The sequence below is a fragment of the Phodopus roborovskii genome, unplaced genomic scaffold, assembly GCF_943737965.1.
Source record: "Phodopus roborovskii unplaced genomic scaffold, PHOROB, whole genome shotgun sequence".
Lineage (NCBI taxonomy): Eukaryota > Metazoa > Chordata > Mammalia > Rodentia > Cricetidae > Phodopus > Phodopus roborovskii.
Genome location: NW_026126602.1, coordinates 5513892 through 5531212, shown reverse-complemented (window position 1 = coordinate 5531212; position 17321 = coordinate 5513892). Strand labels below are relative to the sequence as shown.

The 17321-nt window shown below is 41.7% G+C and overlaps 1 protein-coding gene across 1 annotated transcript in view; it reads left to right on the top strand.

Moving 5' to 3' along the window:
* Positions 1-17321, top strand: part of Apbb1ip (amyloid beta precursor protein binding family B member 1 interacting protein) — a 105635-nt gene that overhangs the window by 34662 nt on the left and 53652 nt on the right. Inside the window, exons 2-3 of the mRNA XM_051205676.1 lie at positions 13681-13752; positions 15652-15739. Coding sequence (XP_051061633.1) covers positions 13681-13752; positions 15652-15739 — 160 coding nt within the window. The remainder of the gene's footprint in view (positions 1-13680; positions 13753-15651; positions 15740-17321) is intronic.

The window sequence follows — 17321 nt, the reverse complement described above, 5'->3', positions numbered from 1 at the left end:
CCACCCCACTCCTCAACCCCCCAACCACCCACCCCTCCCCTCAACCCCCCCAACCCCCCACCCCACTCCTCAACCCCCCAACCACCCACCCTTCCCCTCAACCCCCCAACCACCCACCCCACCCCTCAACCCCCAACCACCCACCCCACCCCTCAACCCCCCAACCACCCACCCCACCCCTCAACCCCCCCAACCACACACCCCACCCCTCAACCCCCCCCAACCACACACCCTACCCCTCAACCCCCCAACCACACACCCCACCCCTCAACCCCCCCCAACCACACACCCCACCCCTCAACCCCCCCCAACCACCCACCCCTCCCTCAACCCCCCCAACCACACACCCTACCCCTCAACCCCCCCAACCACACACCCTACCCCTCAACCCCCCAACCACACACCCCACCCCTCAACCCCCCAACCACCCACCCCACCCCTCAACCCCCCCAACCACACACCCTACCCCTCAACCCCCCCAACCACCCACCCCACCCCTCAACCCCCCAACCACCCACCCCACCCCTCAACCTCCCCCAACCACCCACCTCACCCCTCAACCCCCCAACCACCCACCCCACCCCTCAACCCCCCCAACCACACACCCCACCCCTCAACCCCCCCCAACCACCCACCCCACCCCTCAACCCCCCAACCACCCACCCCACCCCTCAACCCCCCCAACCACACACCCTACCCCTCAACCCCCCCAACCACCCACCCCACCCCTCAACCCCCCAACCACCCACCCCACCCCTCAACCTCCCCAACCACCCACCTCACCCCTCAACCCCCCCAACCACCCACCCCACCCTACCCCTCAACCCCCCCCCAACCACACACCCCTCCCCTCAACCCCCTAACCACCCACCCCACCCCTCAACCTCCCAACCACCCACCCCACCCCTCAACCCCCCCAAACACACACCCCACCCCTCAACCTCCCCAACCACCCACCCCTCCCCTCAACCCCCCTAACCACCCACCCCATCCCTCAACCCCCCCTAACCACCCACCCCACCCCTCAACCCCCCCAACCACCCACCCCACCCCTCAACCCCCCCAACCACCCACCCCACCCCTCAACCCCCCCAACCACACACCCCACCCCTCAACCCCCCAACCACCCACCTCACCCCTCAACCCCCCCAACCACCCACCCCACCCTACCCCTCAACCCCCCCAACCACCCACCCCACCCCTCAACCCCCCAACCACCCACCCCTCCCCTCAACCCCCCAACCACCCACTCCTCCCCTCAACCCCCCAACCACCCACCCCACCCCTCAACCCCCCAACCACCCACCCCACCCCTCAACCCCCCAACCACCCACCCTCCCCTCAACCCCCCCAACCACCCACCCCTCCCCTCAACCCCCCCCAACCACCCACCCCACCCCTCAACCCCCCACCCCACCCTACCCCTCAACCCCCCCAACCACCCACCCCACCTCTCAACCCCCCCTAACCCCCCACCCCACCCCGCTCCAGAAATTTCTTTGTCTTAGTTCTTGGTCAAGTTGAAGTAGTTTGTCTTCTCTGTTACATTAGCAATATCTCTGTTTCCTGTTTCATGTTACCTTGGCTTCCTTCCTCCTCCTCTAAACATTGCAGCAACCTTAAACCACGTGCTGCGCTATTCTGTGAACCACTTCCTCTTCAGGAGGAGCTTTCAGTACATTTTGAAAACAAAAATTACACTGAGGAAATTAGGTCAAATTCAACAGTGTAAGTTGTTTTCCAAGATTCTGTCAGCATGTGTGTCTGACTGGGTTCTGCACTTTGTATTCCACACCAAGTGTGGCAATGAATGACCAACCAAGTGTGACACCAACCAAGTGTGACACCGACCAGGACCTTTTTTTCAAATGGGCCTCACTATGTAGCTGAGACTGTCTGAAACTTGCTATGTAGTCCAGGCTGCCCTCAAACTCATAAACAACCTGCTCCCATTTCTCAAGTGTTGGGATTACAGGCATGTGATGCCATACTCAATTTCATGGAAGTCGTTTTGTAAAAACTTTTCCTGCTTTGTAACCTGCCTTTGTAATAGTTCTTATTATGTTCCTTAAAAAGCTAGTACCAGCTGGCTAATTTTAAAAATAATAAAAAAAAAAAGGAAAGAAAATTATTGGTAAAAGAGCTTCAGATTTTTAAATCTTGTTTCTTACTAATTCTATTTCACCTCTGACAAACTAATTATACACTCAAAGTACTCTCACCTGTAATGTTAAAAAAAAGTCTAACAGTATTAAGCATTTTCTTTGACCATGTTCAAAATGAAAAGATGGCATGTAAATAAATTCTAAATACTTAATCCTTGGTATAAGCCAAGGATAATTCCAGTTACAGAAGCCCACACAGGAAATCTTACAGGATTAAGCTTCTCCATGTAATATATATTTGTTGATTGGTAGACTGTACAATCTTGCTTAAACATTGGGTACCTCAGTTTTCTCTTTTGTAAAGTGAGGGAAAATACGAAGTTCTGCCAGGGGCATGAGGGCAGCGTTAATACATGGGACCATGGAAGGTACCAGAAGAAAGTCCAGGCAGCAAAAGAGAGCCGCTAATCATTACCAGATATTAATTTTCTCCTTGTCAGGCAGGCAGAGGGACTAGGGATATTTTTCTCACCATCCTGCAGCGATGCAAAGCATCAACAGTGGGCTTTTCTCCTTGGCAGATAAATCACAACTACTCAAAAGAAACATGGAAAACCAATTCTAACCTTCAGAGTTGTAGCTCGTTACTGTGAAGTCCTTTTTATACGTCCTCTCCAAGTCCCTTTATACAGTCACCCCATTACCAGTTTGATCACCTCATTCCAAGTGAAGACTCCACCAAGCTAAAAGCACAAGGAATAGTTGCACTTTGGGACCCCTTAAGTTAGCTTAGGACACCTCCAGATCCCTGTAGGTAACCTGATACCAGAAAGCAGGTAGATTCCTTTCTGAATTGGGTGTTTGCTATGCTGGTCCTTGCTGCTATTAAGTATATTTCTTTATAAAGCCAAAATGTGGTGGCCACAAGAGAAAAATCTTGACAACGTTTTGATTTCATGCAGAAATTGCTAGGATCACTTTTTCCACACCACCATCTCCCAAAATAAACTAAATGAAAAACACTTTTTTTTCTTTTAATTTTCTTATAGGAAAAAAATCAGACTGGCATTGTAGTTATTTAGTAGAGGGCATGGCTCCATGTGTGTAGCCCTGGGTTTGATCCCTAGCATCACATAGGCCAAGCACACTGGTAATCCTAGCACCTGAGAGGTGGAGGCAAAGAGGGTCAGATGTGCATTGGCTACATGTCATGTTTCAGGCCAGCCTGGGCTACATGAAACATTGTCAAAACAAAATTACATATTTCAATTGAGGTATGAAGTAGTTTATGAATATTTTTATTGTAGAGGTATCAAAATTCTTTTGTTCAAAATTTTTACATATATGTATGTAAGAAATATTTACATATGACAAAGGAGAATTTGAGCTAAGCATGATGGCACACATCTGTGATCTCAGCACCAAGAAGCCGAGACAGGAGGAAGGCAAAGTCCAGAATGCCTGTCTAGGCTACACAGTGAATGGAAGGACAGTGTAGGGCCAGTCTGTTGCTATTTCATTAAGCTACTTTGGCTTTTTTTTTTTCTTTAAATTAAAAACAATCTTATTTTTACATACCAATCCCAGTTCCCTCTCCCTCCTGTCCTCCCATGCCCCCCACCAACCCATCCCACCCCCATCCACTACCCAAGGAGGGTGAGGCCTCCCATGGGGGACCATCAAAAACTGTTTCATCATTTGGGGCAGGACCTAGGCCCTCCCCTATGTGTCTAGGCTGACAGGGTATCCCTCCATAGGGAATGGGCTCCCAAAGTCCGTGAACTAGGGATAAATACTAGTGCAACTTTTTTTTTAAGATTTGTTTATTTATGTATGAGTGTTTTGCCTGCAAGTATGATTGTGTACACATGTGTGCTTGGTGCCCACAGAAGTCAGAAGAAGGCACCATATTCCTGGAACTGGAGCAATGGATGGTCATATGGTGCTGGGAATCAAACCTAGGACCTCTGTAAAAAAAAAAAAAAAAAAAAAAAAAAAAAAACAGATGTTCTTAACCACTGAAGAATCTTTTCAACCCAAAGCTATTTCATTTTTGTTTTTTAGTAAAATGTGCCTGTCCATGGAGTTAAAACGAGTTAGACATACTATGTGAACAAGTAAGGTAGATTTTCTTTCTTTGAAAATTTTTGTTGGTTGGTTTTATTGTTGTTTTGTATTTTTGAGACAAGGTCTCACTAAGCAGACCCAGACTGGCTTTGAACTTTTGTTTCTGCCTCCTGATTACTGGGATTTGGAGATACAAACCTCCATACTTAGCCTGTTGGTCTATTTGTTTGTTCCTTCACAGCAGTGGAGACAGGGTATAGCCATATAGCTCAAGCTGTCCTGCAATTGCCTGTCGTAGCCTCTTGAATGCTGAGTGACAGTAACCCATTTTATTTATTAAATGACAGTCGAGTCATCTATTACTTGTAAAAACTGATGGTTTCTGGTTGGTTTAGAAAAGAAGTAAATCCCTTGGCAGTACCAGTCAAGCTGCATGGCGGCAATCTTCCTTAAATGCCACAGCAACTCTCTGAGATATATACTAGTATTCTTTCAGTGTGCTGATGAGGAAACTGAAGCATGGGGAGGTTCAGTGCCTTCTCAAGGTCGTCACTGGAGCCAGAATTGACCTATGCAGAGGACAATGGATAGCAAATGTCTGGTAGTCATATTGACACCATTAAGTAGTCAGCATGAAAGCTGAACTTCAAATAACTAGAATCTTATGAAGGAAGCATAAACAGAGGATATTACTTATAGGGAATGTATACACAGAGACAACGAGTGGTATAAAGTCTATTCACAGGGCATCAAGGGCCCTGAATAGCAAGAGCTGATCCTTGAGAGGAGTGTACCAGAAATTCCAGAAAGATTCTGGAGAGATGCTGGGCACTGGATCATCCATTGCATTATGGTTAGCCATGGGAAGTGTTTAAGCAGGAAAGTGACAAGCTCACAACAGCATTTGAAATCAGTGTCTATGGTGTCAGTGAGAACAAGAAGTCAAGGTGACCAGAAACTAGAGGAGCAGAGAGATAAAGCCTTCAGCTATGGCCAGGCAGGAGGAAAAAAAGGAAAGGAGAAGCCCTTCACAGGAAAACTCAGGGGGTTTTCTGACTCACTGGGTGGGAAAACGGAAGAGAAAAGCACCAAACCAGCTTCTAAATCAGACCAAATGAGTGACAAATGGTCACTCATCAAAGCTGGGGTATTGCACAGGGGGAGGGTGTGGCAGAAATAGTGAGTGGAAGCCATTTGCATGGAAATACCAGAGGGGCTTGAACTAGCCCCTCAAAAGACAAGTGGGATAATGGCTGCCCTGATTTGGTTCAAAATCACGGCTGGGTCTGCTAAGTAAAGGACAATGAAGACCGAATTCCAACTGAATTAAATATGTGTGGTGAATGTATGTATATGTTCTGTTGAACATATATAACACACTACTTTAGATTTTTCAAATATTTATGATTGAAGTTTATTTATGTGGAAAAAAAGGAAGTGTTGGGGCTGAAAACCTGAAGCTTGTATTTGAACCCTACTAGCTAGAAGGTACTTGAGCATTAGGAAAATGCCACTGTCACTAAGAAATGTAGGGTTTTAGCCTGGACATGCTTCTCCTCCAGCACACCCTCCTTTCTCCAGGAAATGAAAATAGTATAATTACTCTGAGTAAGTACTGTTCTCATCAACAATGTGATAGTCTTCCCAGGGCACAAAAAGAACTCAGAAATTACATACTCTCGAAAAGATTTTTCACTCCACCCAGTCATAGTGTGAACATGGCTTGTTTTTGCAATGCTGTGCCTCATTGCAACAGTTCCTCCACCCCAGCTGCTGGCTGCTAACCCCAGTAACATGCTCAGCCTCATGGATGGGTGTTTTCTCTTTGACCTTTGGAAAGTACCACACATACACAGCCTTGTTTTCTCATGCTTGTGTGTGTGTGTAATACATGAATTATCTGTGGCTCTGATCCATCCATTCCAGAAGTAAGGCTTTCTCAAAGGAAAGGGTAATCATGTAAGATGATTGAGTGTACTGATTAACAAAAATTTATGCAAAAAAAAAAAAAAAAGCCTCTTAAGGCCACAAATAATGTACCACACCTAAAATCTTAGCACTTAGTTCACTGAGGCAGAAAGACTCCAACTTCAAGGCCAGACAGAGAATACAGTAATACTCTTAATCAGATGTCTGATTTACCAAGAATGTAAAAGGTTTTAAATGTAGCTCATTAAACATTATATCGTGAGTGTATATTTCCAGAAGAATTTTGAGGATGATGTCTTCTGACAAATCAAATAGAGACAGCGGTGGGTGGCGATGGAAGAATAGGAACGGGGGAAGCTTGGGCCAGATGAACCTAGCGAGAGTTCCAGGGGTCACAGGAATGCACTGTTAATCTGAGTTGTTTCCATCTTGGGTGAGTAACTCACTGTGTCCCATTCTTTACCCACTGTGTATCAGTAGTGTTTGCCGACTGAGAAACTGAAGTCTCAGGACTTGGTGGGACTTGCTGACTCACAGATGTCATATTTCTTCAATTTAGTGTTTTTTCCAGTCACTGGTTGAAGAGAATATATGGTAGCAAGCCCTTACTACTCATACCACCTTTGCTTCATATGAGTTCATTTTGTAACATAAATTGGTAGCTTATTATGTCAGCCAATAAATCTGGGCTTTTTCTTTTTATTCTTTGAATAGATTACTTTGCTCATTAAGACACTATTTTCCTGTAATTGTTTTTGAATGATTCCTTTATTTTTCAAATTACTATATCACATAGGACTCTAATAAAATGAGTTTACATGGGCAATTGTATAATTTTGTTATTTATTCTGCTAATTTCCCCTCATCAGTGTAATTCATGGAAGATCCATTCTGAGATTTTGAATAGCATGTTAACTATTTTCAGTCTATAAACACATAAATATTTTATTCACTTACCTATTTTCCTCCATTTCATAGGAAATTTGAAAAGGGGAGAGTATTAGTGTATTTTTTGTTTCTCTAACAAAATATCTGAGTCTGGGTACTTCACAAAGAAATGGCATGTGTTAGATGATAGCTGTGGGCACTCTAGATCATGGCACTGACATCTGCTTGGCCCTGGTAAGAGTCTCACAGTAAGTGGCATCATGATGGTGGAAATATATGCAGAATACATCACGTGATGAGACAGGAAGCCAGAGAAGTTGTCAACACAGCTGATCTTGCTTTATAACAACTCATCCTTTGGAGAACTCATCTAATCTGAGAGACAAGTATCAGTCCTTTCCCAAGGGCAGTGCCCCCTCACCTGGACATCTTCCACAAAACCTCACCTCTGAATGTTCTGTCCCTTCAGCATCTCTACAGAAGAGAACACACCACATCCAGACCAGAGCAGAAAAAAAAAGGGTGATTTGGACAAACTTTAAGGGGGAGATAAAAATCTGTGTAAATGAACCCTGACATAGAATCTTGTCTTTAATCAGAAGTGAGCTCCACCCATAGACCTCTTCCTTGTTTAACTTAATACACAAACTAACAAAAACATTTCCCATCATCCCTCACCAGCACAGTTTGATTCCTCCTTAACTCTTAGACCTCTATATGTAGACAAGGTCCATGAGTCTGCCTCACCTGTCAATTCTGTATATGAGTGCTTGTCTGGCTGCTTTCAGGGATCTGTTCCTGTGTTTCCTTAGATATAACATGTATCTGTCTGTCCCCAATGTGTAAACTCCAGATTCTTTGGGGTAGGTATGTCTGTTCCTATTATGCTTGTCCCATAGTATCTAGGCTGTTCTTGCTTTAACAAAAGCCTCTTTGCTGGCCCATGCTGGCCAAACCAGCTTCATGACTCCCATATATCTACATGATACATTCTCTACTGGAAACCAAAAAGGGCAATCTAGATGTTTAATGTATCTCAAACAAGTCACAAGTCACTTGTCGGTCCCATCATGGAAAACATACAAAGCTTAAGACTCAAAATGATTGTTGAATGGAATCAGTAACTGTATTCAAGGATTTTATATATCATGAGAGAAGGGAAGCATTACTTTTTCCTCTTAAAATTGGGGAAGGAGCTGCACTTTGACCAGCTGAGTTTCTTTATTGACATCTGTCTACTGCAAAAAAAAAGAAAAAGAAAAAAAAAGAAAAGAAGAGAAGAGAAAAGAAAGAAAGAAAGAAAGAAAAGAAAAGAAAAGAAAAGAAAAGAAAAGAAAAGAAAAGAAAAGAAAGAAACAAAGAAAAACTTCTCTATTGAGGTCTGAGAAATGTACTATTATTTGGGCCTAAAGATAAGAATTTAAAGGATAGCTTAATGCTATTCCTGTTAGCAGAATCATAGAAGTAGGATCACTCCTGAGGCCAAGGAGCTCCCAACTCGTGTGTTCTTGGCCAGACTTATAGTTCCAGGTATGTGTTTCTTCCTGTGGCATATGTCTTAAGTCTAAGTAGAAAGTGGTGGGTTATTCTCGTAACATTCATGCCACTATTGCATCTATGGTATATCTTGCTACCACAGTCAAGATCAAACCAGTTGGCATTCCAGTATGGAGGGAAGGAGGGGCTTATAAACCCCCATCTCCTGCTGAGGAGCTATTGATAGCCAATGATTTCTGGAAGAAGGAGACTCAGTTTTCTTTAAGGGACAGCTTCTGACAGGTTGATCACTCTCCAGTGGGTGGCTCCTGACTCATGAGTACCTAGGCAGTACAAATTAGCCTTGGTGTATGTGTGGTTTTTTTTTTTTTTTTTTTTTTTTTTAAAAAGGAAGAAAGCACAAACTTTGGGGATAGAGATGAGGGGTAAGATATGGATCTTAAAGGAATCATGGGAGGAGTGGAGAATAATTATGATAAAATTATATTATATGAATGTATGAAATTCTTAAGAATTAACAATTTATTATATTAAAACTAGCAGACTGAAGGTTGTGATAAGGAAAGTAAGAATACTGAAGCCTAAGATTACTGCTGAGATTAGACACTAGCAGTGCAGGTAGGTATATTCACAGATTCAGCCAAAAAAGTTTTTGTTTTGTTGTATCTTTTAATCCTCTCCTGGGAGGCAAACAGAAGGGTTTTTTGCATAATGCCAGACATATTTTACTGTTATAGTCATCAGTACATCATTTTTCTTTCATAGACTGGGGTGTCTTTTAAAAATCTGTTGAGTCATTTGTAAGAAAGCAATCAGTAGAACAGAAGTACTCTTTATGTTATTATTATGAAGAGACATAAATGGATTAAAGCCAAGAGACATGTTACTAATTAAATATTGCACTGGAGACATTTAAAATGTAAACTGTAAGTTTTCACAATAAATTGACCTCCCTTGGCTTAGCCTATTTCAGCAAAAGATTTATTATTAAGCAAATTGTAGATAATAGGATTATGATTGTGGTTTTAAGAATCTTACTATTGCTGGGCACGGCGGTGTACATCTTTAATCCCAACACTCAGGAGAAAAAGGCAGGCAGATCCCTCTGAGTTCAATGCCAGTCTGGTCTACATAATGATTTCTAATCCAGGTAAGGCTACAAAGTGAGATCTTGTCTCAATTTTTTTTTTAAAGTCTTGATAATTTAGACCTGCATGCTAACAAGTACGCATGAGAAAGCCATAAGGAAATGTAACACGAATAATAAAAGACCCAGAGACAGATATTGTGGTTCAAGCTTCAAGCTGAAGATCAGAGAAGCAAAGTAGCCAACCATCAGTTTTCACCTCTACCTCAGACTGAGAGGCCCCTCCTTGGTGTGTCTGGAAAATAAATCTCCACCTGATGCCCTTTGCTTTTTCCTTTTATACTTCCTATTATTGTGATCAAAGACGTGGGATCCAAAGTGCTGAGATTTCCTGTGTGTAAGCTGTTTCTCTTTAGGACTGGATCAATTTCATGTAGCTCTGGGTGGCCTTGAGCTAACAGAGATCGATCTGCTTGTCTCTTGAGTCTTGGGATTAAAGGTGTGTATTACAATTTCCCGGCTCTATGACTTGTGACTAGCTTTGTTTTCTGTACTCTCGGGTGAACTTTAATAAATCATAAATAATATATCACAAGGAAATAAAAACTTAGAAGTGTTTGAAAGGAAGTATCCTGTCCCAAAAAGCCATAGGATTTTATAAGATTTATTTTATTTTTAAGTACATGGTGGGGGGGGGGGTATGTCACCTGAGTCCAGGTGCCAGGGAGGTCAGAGGCATCAAGCTGTCCGGAGCCAAAGTTAGGCAGTTGTGAGCTTTCTGATATGAGTGCTTAGAACCAAATTCAGGTCCTCTCTAAGAATAGTATGTGCTCTTAACTACTAAGCCATTTCTCCGATTCTGAAACCCTAGATTACTAAATAAAAAATACCAGTGTTGAGGTGGACTTCTTTCCAAAGAGTTGTTGGTCAGGGAGGCTCATGAGGCCAAAATAATATAAGCTATTGCCACTGCTCTTGGATGCCCAGCAAATCTTGATGGTAAGACCCTATTTAGGCTGAATATGCCACATATCTCTGCCTCAGGACATAGAAAAATCAAGCTAGAACTTGGCTAGAAGCATTCTACCTGCTGGCTAAATGTCATGGTATCAGAAGCATCATGCAGGCTGCTATGGGAGGGTGGTCATCGACGGTTCTGCTCAGCTGTGGACCCTGTGTGCAATAATACTGCCTGGCATGCAAAGTAAGTTGACTGGTACAGTAATGGCAAGTCTGCTATGGGGCAGCCAACTGCCCTAGTTACCTTTCTATTGCTGTGAAGAGACACTATAACCAAGGCAACTTATAAAAGAAAGCACTTAATAGGGGGCTTGCTTATAGTTTCAGAGGGTGACTCTGTGGCCATTATGGCAGGAAACATAGCAGCAGGCAGGCATAGCACCGGAGCAGTAGCTAAGAACTTGCATGTTGAGACAACAGCCACAAAGCAAGAAGAGAATTAGAGATGATAGATAGATAGATAGATAGATAGATAGATAGATAGATAGATAGATAGATAGATAGCTTACGAACTAGAGTAGTAGAGTAGCTTTGCTATTAATCCTTCCCAAACAATTCTACCAACTGGGGGCAAGCATTCAAACATGAACTATGGGGACCATTCTCATTAAAGCCACCACATATCTGCTTTCTGATTACATTTGATGCCTGTTCCACAGGAGGAAATTTACATCTGCTACCATAAACCTGAACAAAACCTCCTGGCTGGGAAGGTGATAGGTCCTTCTGTGATTATTTTGCCAAATGGACAGGATATGCCCATCAAGTTGCCTTCAAACTAACCATATTTATGCCCACATATCAATGTTGCTGTCAACTTTGGTCAGATATGTTTCTTTATGTAGTGGTCAGCGGTTACTCTGAAGACCTACAAGTCAAGATACCAGGAATAAACAACTGTTGAATGGCCAGCCATAAACGAGGCATCTATATCTATCACCCTCTCCTCAACTCAGGGTCTAGTGGAGCAAGGAGCAGACAGAATGGAAGATCTGGAGGAGTGTGGGGATCAGTAGGAGCACTGACCTCCAAGCATTTCATGGCTGATGCACTCTTAAACTCACAGCAAGTGATTAACTGCACTAAAACTGCACAAAATTGCACCCAACAATACCTTGTAGTAGAAGTGGGTGGGACTCATGGGACTCACTCTTCCATAGGGACTTACACACAGTTAGTGATTGATGAGAATGGAAATTTTCTTCAGTGGTGTAGCTACTGGTAAAGTACCCATGTCCCTATAAATAACACTAATGAAACTCATTGGGACACACGGGAGGGGGGAAGAGAAGGGGGACTATTTAGGAAGAGAAAAGGGATTAGCAGGAGGGGGAGTGAGACTTGAGAGGGTAATGGAGGGGTGGGTATGATCAAAATACAGTGAGGAGGACATAAAATAAAATATTATAGTAAGAACTACTATTATGTATACTACATATATGCTATGAAAGTATTCAAAAAAAATCTTACTCTCTTAACCCTGACCTGCATATTAAAGTATGTGTGCAAAAAATATTTCCTTAAAATGATCAATTGAAAGAAAATAGATATATTTAAATTTAAAAGAGTAAGTCATATTGATCATCATGAAAGCTATATTAAGTATATAGCAATCCTTTTGTACTTTCATAACATCATTTCTCTGCATATATGTGTGTGCCCATATGGAAACAGAAGCATATATGTATCCATGTTCAAGTAAATATTGATGGCTGAAATATAACTATCCTTCAACACCTGCAGGGGTTAGTTCCAGGAACTTCTATAGATTCCCAAATCCAAGGTTACTCAAGTCCTTTATATTTTCATGTAACATATGCACATCCTCCTGTATTCTTAATTATCTCTAGGTCACCTATAATACCATTTAATTATAGCCACCTGTCAGTCAGCAATAGAGATAACCAAGCAATGCATTTTAGGTTTTCTCATTGTCAAGAACTCACAGAGAAGACCTACACAAACTAATATGGCTGCACCACCACCAAGCAATATGATATTGGGACCATAGTGGTTAGTACACTCTGCCCTTAACAAAATAATCATGGGTTATTTTATATCTATTATTTTATAACTATAGTATAGCTATAGTTGTTATAAGGGAATATTACCCAAAACAAGTGTTGACATGTTCAATGCAGAATTTTTCAAATATTTCTGCCTAGTGGAACAAGAGTGGATCCTCAGATCTGACTGTAATACAGACTGATACTCTACCCTCACCAAACTATTGCTGCTGCAGGTGACATTAGTCTCACAATGTCTTATAGTGTTTAGAACTCTTAGAAATGATCTTGGGTGAATCTTTCATTTTACATTTAACACATTTCATTCCCTTTGCCACACTTCACACTGCCAAGTAGTTCTTGAAAGTATTCTTATCTCTATTTCCCAATCCAGCTTTGTCAAATAAATATACCCAACACTGTTGTTATTTCACAGATATCTATATGAAGCAGGGGACCACTCAGTAAATATAATTAATCACAGACATTTTTAAATGCAGTCACATTTTAGGGTATTCTTAAAGAGGAGGTAAAATTCTACATCCCTCTGACATGACAGCATCACATCTTAGTAGCTATCTCATTGCTGTGACCAAATATGTGACAAAAACAAATTCAAAAGGAGGGAAATAATTATTTTGGCTCATGTTTCAACAACTTGAGTCCAATTTCTTCACTCTGTACAAAAGTGTTACTTTACTGTAAATCACTCAAGGGATGAATCCATTCATCCCTGAAAACATCATCACAAACAGTCTCCTTGGTATTTCTCAACCCAAACAAGTTGGCCATCAAAAGCAGCTATCAAGAGTCTTGAGGCATTCTCTCTTTCAAGTAAGGAATGCCATGGCAAGGTGACTCCCAGAACAATGCCCACTTTGTTGGGAAACACAAGTTCAGGATTTGCTCTGCAACAGAACCCATGGTTTAGCTCAACCTCCGACATCAGATCAGATGACAGCCAGGCATGGATTCCAGGGTGGCATGGATGTCTGCTCACAGAGGAAAGAATGGAAATGAAACAGTTATCCCCTGATAAGCTTTCAGAGACTGCTAATGTCTGGGTCTCTTCCTGTTTCAGATGGGTGAATCAAATGAAGACATAGACCAGATGTTCAGCACTTTGCTGGGGGAGATGGATCTCTTGACCCAGGTAAAAACCCTCTTCTTAACCTGCAAACTGTTGGGGGCAGGGTGGGGATTACAGAATTTGATACAAAAATGTTGCCTTTAAAAAATGTCAGAGAGTGACATCACATGCCCCTGATGCATCTATGATAGTGTTGGGAGAAAACAGTTAAGCATTTTATTAGTTCTGCACTCTCAGGCAACATGGTTTAATATAACAGTCACATATGTAACACGGTTAAATAAGGATCAGGATAAACAAATAGGCCGAATAGATGTTTATTCAGGGAGAAATAACTTACAACCTAGACAAATGAACACCAGGAAATTCAACCCGATCCTCTCCTGTCCGAGTCATGCCAGAAAAGGAGCGCCTTTCCTCACCCCCTCCGATCTCCTTCCACAGGTCACTCCGCCCATGGCTCCACCCCCAATGGGCGTGGTCAGTGCCACAGAACTATCTCACTACACATATGCACAGTTATCTCAACGTCTGTGCTTATCATGTCCATGGGAGGAATTCCCATGTTTCCTTCAACAACCACCTCTGAGCGACATCCCTAGTATTTACCTTCATGGAGACTAATTGAGAAAATGGCACTAAGTAAGATGGTTTTGTGTCATCTTTTAAAAAAGTCCTAAATTACAAAGGACCATTATGACACTCTGAATGGGCTGTAAGAACTCGGTCCCCTCTGAGAAGCATGAAAGCCACTCCGCCACAGGCTACATAGCTGAGAACAGTCAACCAAGACTAGATTGACCCCATTGCGTATGATTAGAAGGGATGGATAAACCTTGGTATCCCCAGTTTCTTAAAATAAGCAAAAGCTAAAGTGCACTGAAATGCAATAATGTGATTGTAATACTGAAAAAAAAATTTTTATTCAAGCTCACAGAAAAGTTGAAACAATAGTATGAAGAATCCCAATTTACTTTTCTCCCAAAATTCTGAATGAGTAACATGTTGTTCTATTCGTGTTCCCCACCCCTCTCCCACATAACCTGACAATGGTAGCCTTCCAAACAAGTACCCAAAAATGTAGTAAATGGTGTTGGGATAACACATCTCTTAAGAGTTGTAGCTAAATATATGAAAGGAAAGAAAACAGAGTAAAAAAAGTGCTTATAATCTTAAAATACAAGTCACAGCTAGCTAAGCAAGACAGAACACACAGAAGATACAAAACATAAAATGAAATATTTAAAATGTAAGACATTTTAATTTCTGCATGGCAAGAAGTAAATAATGAGATTATAATATCAAAAATCAACAAAAGGAAAACCCTTTGAGGGTAAGGAGCTTGATTATCAGTCACTTATTGGAACTGTCAGAACATTCACTCCCTTGGAGTAAACAAATAATTAGAAGTTTTTACAGAAGAATTTCTTCTCCAGATAACTGGACATTCCTTTCTTTGATGTCACTATGTAAGCTCTTATAAAATTTTGTATAGTATGTGCCTTCATTCACACAACAAAATCTCTCTGTTGCTTACAAAAATTAAGTTTTTTCTGGGTAGTAGTGATGCACTTCTTTAATAACAGCACCTGGCAGGCAGAGGCAGGCAGAATCTCTGAATTCAACTACATAGTGAGTTCCAGGATAGCCAGAACAGCCAGAACTACACAGAGAAACCCTGGCTCAACCCTCTTCCCCCAAAAAAAGAAAGAAAAGAAAAAATAAAAATTAACTATTCACTCTCATTATTCTCAATTAACACAGCCTATTTCAAGACATTTCTTATGAGATTTTTTTTAAGCTGAAAATTTCTATCATAGAAAAAATGCAAAACATTTAAGTAAGAACATGATGTTTAAGAGCATACTGGGAGAGAAAAATGTGTAAATAACGAGTGTTTGGGGCTTCAGAAATGTTGGTTTTGTGAATCACTCACAGAAACTGCGGGATCTGTTTTCACAGAGTTTAGGAGTGGACACTCTTCCTCCTCCAGAACCCAAGCCACCCCGAGAAGAGTTTAACTACAGTGTGGGGTTTAAGGATTTAAATGGTAAGCACAGAAACTGGTTTTCTTAAGCAATTTGAAGCCATAAGGATGACTGAACTATATATACTCTGACAGTGAAACTAAAGACATGTGGACGTTGTGGTAGATAATGTGTAAGCCCTGGACTGTGGGCAGTATTTTACTATGTCTCCATTGAATTAAGAAAGTCCATTAGATATTTTTGCCTGTAATGAAAGGGAAGACCATCTTCCATTTATGAAAAGTCTCATGACAACCTCACCTTATGAAAAAGAAAGCAAAGTTTCTTCTTATTACTAAGGAGTCAAAAAAATGTTAGTAAGAAAACAAGTACAGTTAAGTGTTTAGTAATAATGGATAATACATGAATGGGAACTGAATCAAAATATGTTTTATTCTAAATATGGCATTTTAATTTACATATGTATTTATATATAATTCACTGTTTGAAACTTTCAGTCTCCCTGAGATCAAAGTTTACTTTATGGCAGGATCCTCTTTTCCATCTTTTGCAGAGATAACTGTTAGCTCTGATGTTGGTGAAGTGATAACAAATCTTGAAATAATCACTTCCAACTATGTAAGAATTCACTGGAACTCTTGCAGTCAGATATGCTACCATTGTGCCACAAGGGCGACCTCACTGGAACTCTTGAAAAACAATAGCAAAAGACTCGCAGTGGCTACCCAAGTATAAAACCTAAAGTAGCAAAGAAGTCCTGTATGGAACCCAAAGTCCCGGTTTCTATTTTCATGTGTCACTTAGCTTCATTGCTTCTATCCTTTGCATAGTTTCCATGGTAAGCCTGTAGGCACCAGTGATTGTTTCTTGGTCAATTATAATGCACCTCTTTCTAGTGTTTTCTTTTAGCTTCACTCTTCTACTCACCACAAAAACTTCTTATGCCAGCCACGTACACCAAAATAACAGTGTTCGGGAAAGTTTCCGAAAAGTAGTCCACTTTTGTGAAATTATGGCCACCATCCTTAACAGCTTCTTGCACACATGGGTTCCAGTGGGTGTTTTGTTTGGGTGGTTTTCTAGTTTCATTTGTTTTATTGACAGGGTATCACTATGTAGCCCTGACTGGCCTGGAATTTTCTATGTAAACCATGGTGGCCTTGAACTCTCAGAGGTTGGCCTGCTTCTGTCTCTGGAAGTGCTACAAATGACATTTTATCTTAAGTTCCACTAAAATTTAAGTTTAGTTAGTGTTTCTGCTGCTGTTAGTCAACTCTGTGTTTTCTAAACACCTAGTGCCTACTATTAAAAAAAAAAAAAAAAAAAGATGACAGAGTCAAACAAACCCATAAATCTCCAAGCTCAGTCAAGTTATGGTGTAGCGACCAGGAGACAAGATGCTTGCCTGTGGACTGACTTAGGGAGAACACAAAGCCACCAAATTCCTGATGTTTAAATTTGTTGAGAATACATTTTTATTGCCCTCAGTCAAAATGTTATTAAAATGATTTAAAATTATTTTGCTGGCTTGGCTGTAGTAGTGCACACCTTTAGTCCCAGCACTCAGGAGGCATGGGCAGGTGGAGCTCTGTGAGTTTGAGGCCAGCCTGGGCTACAGAGAGCTAGTACCAGGACACATTCCAA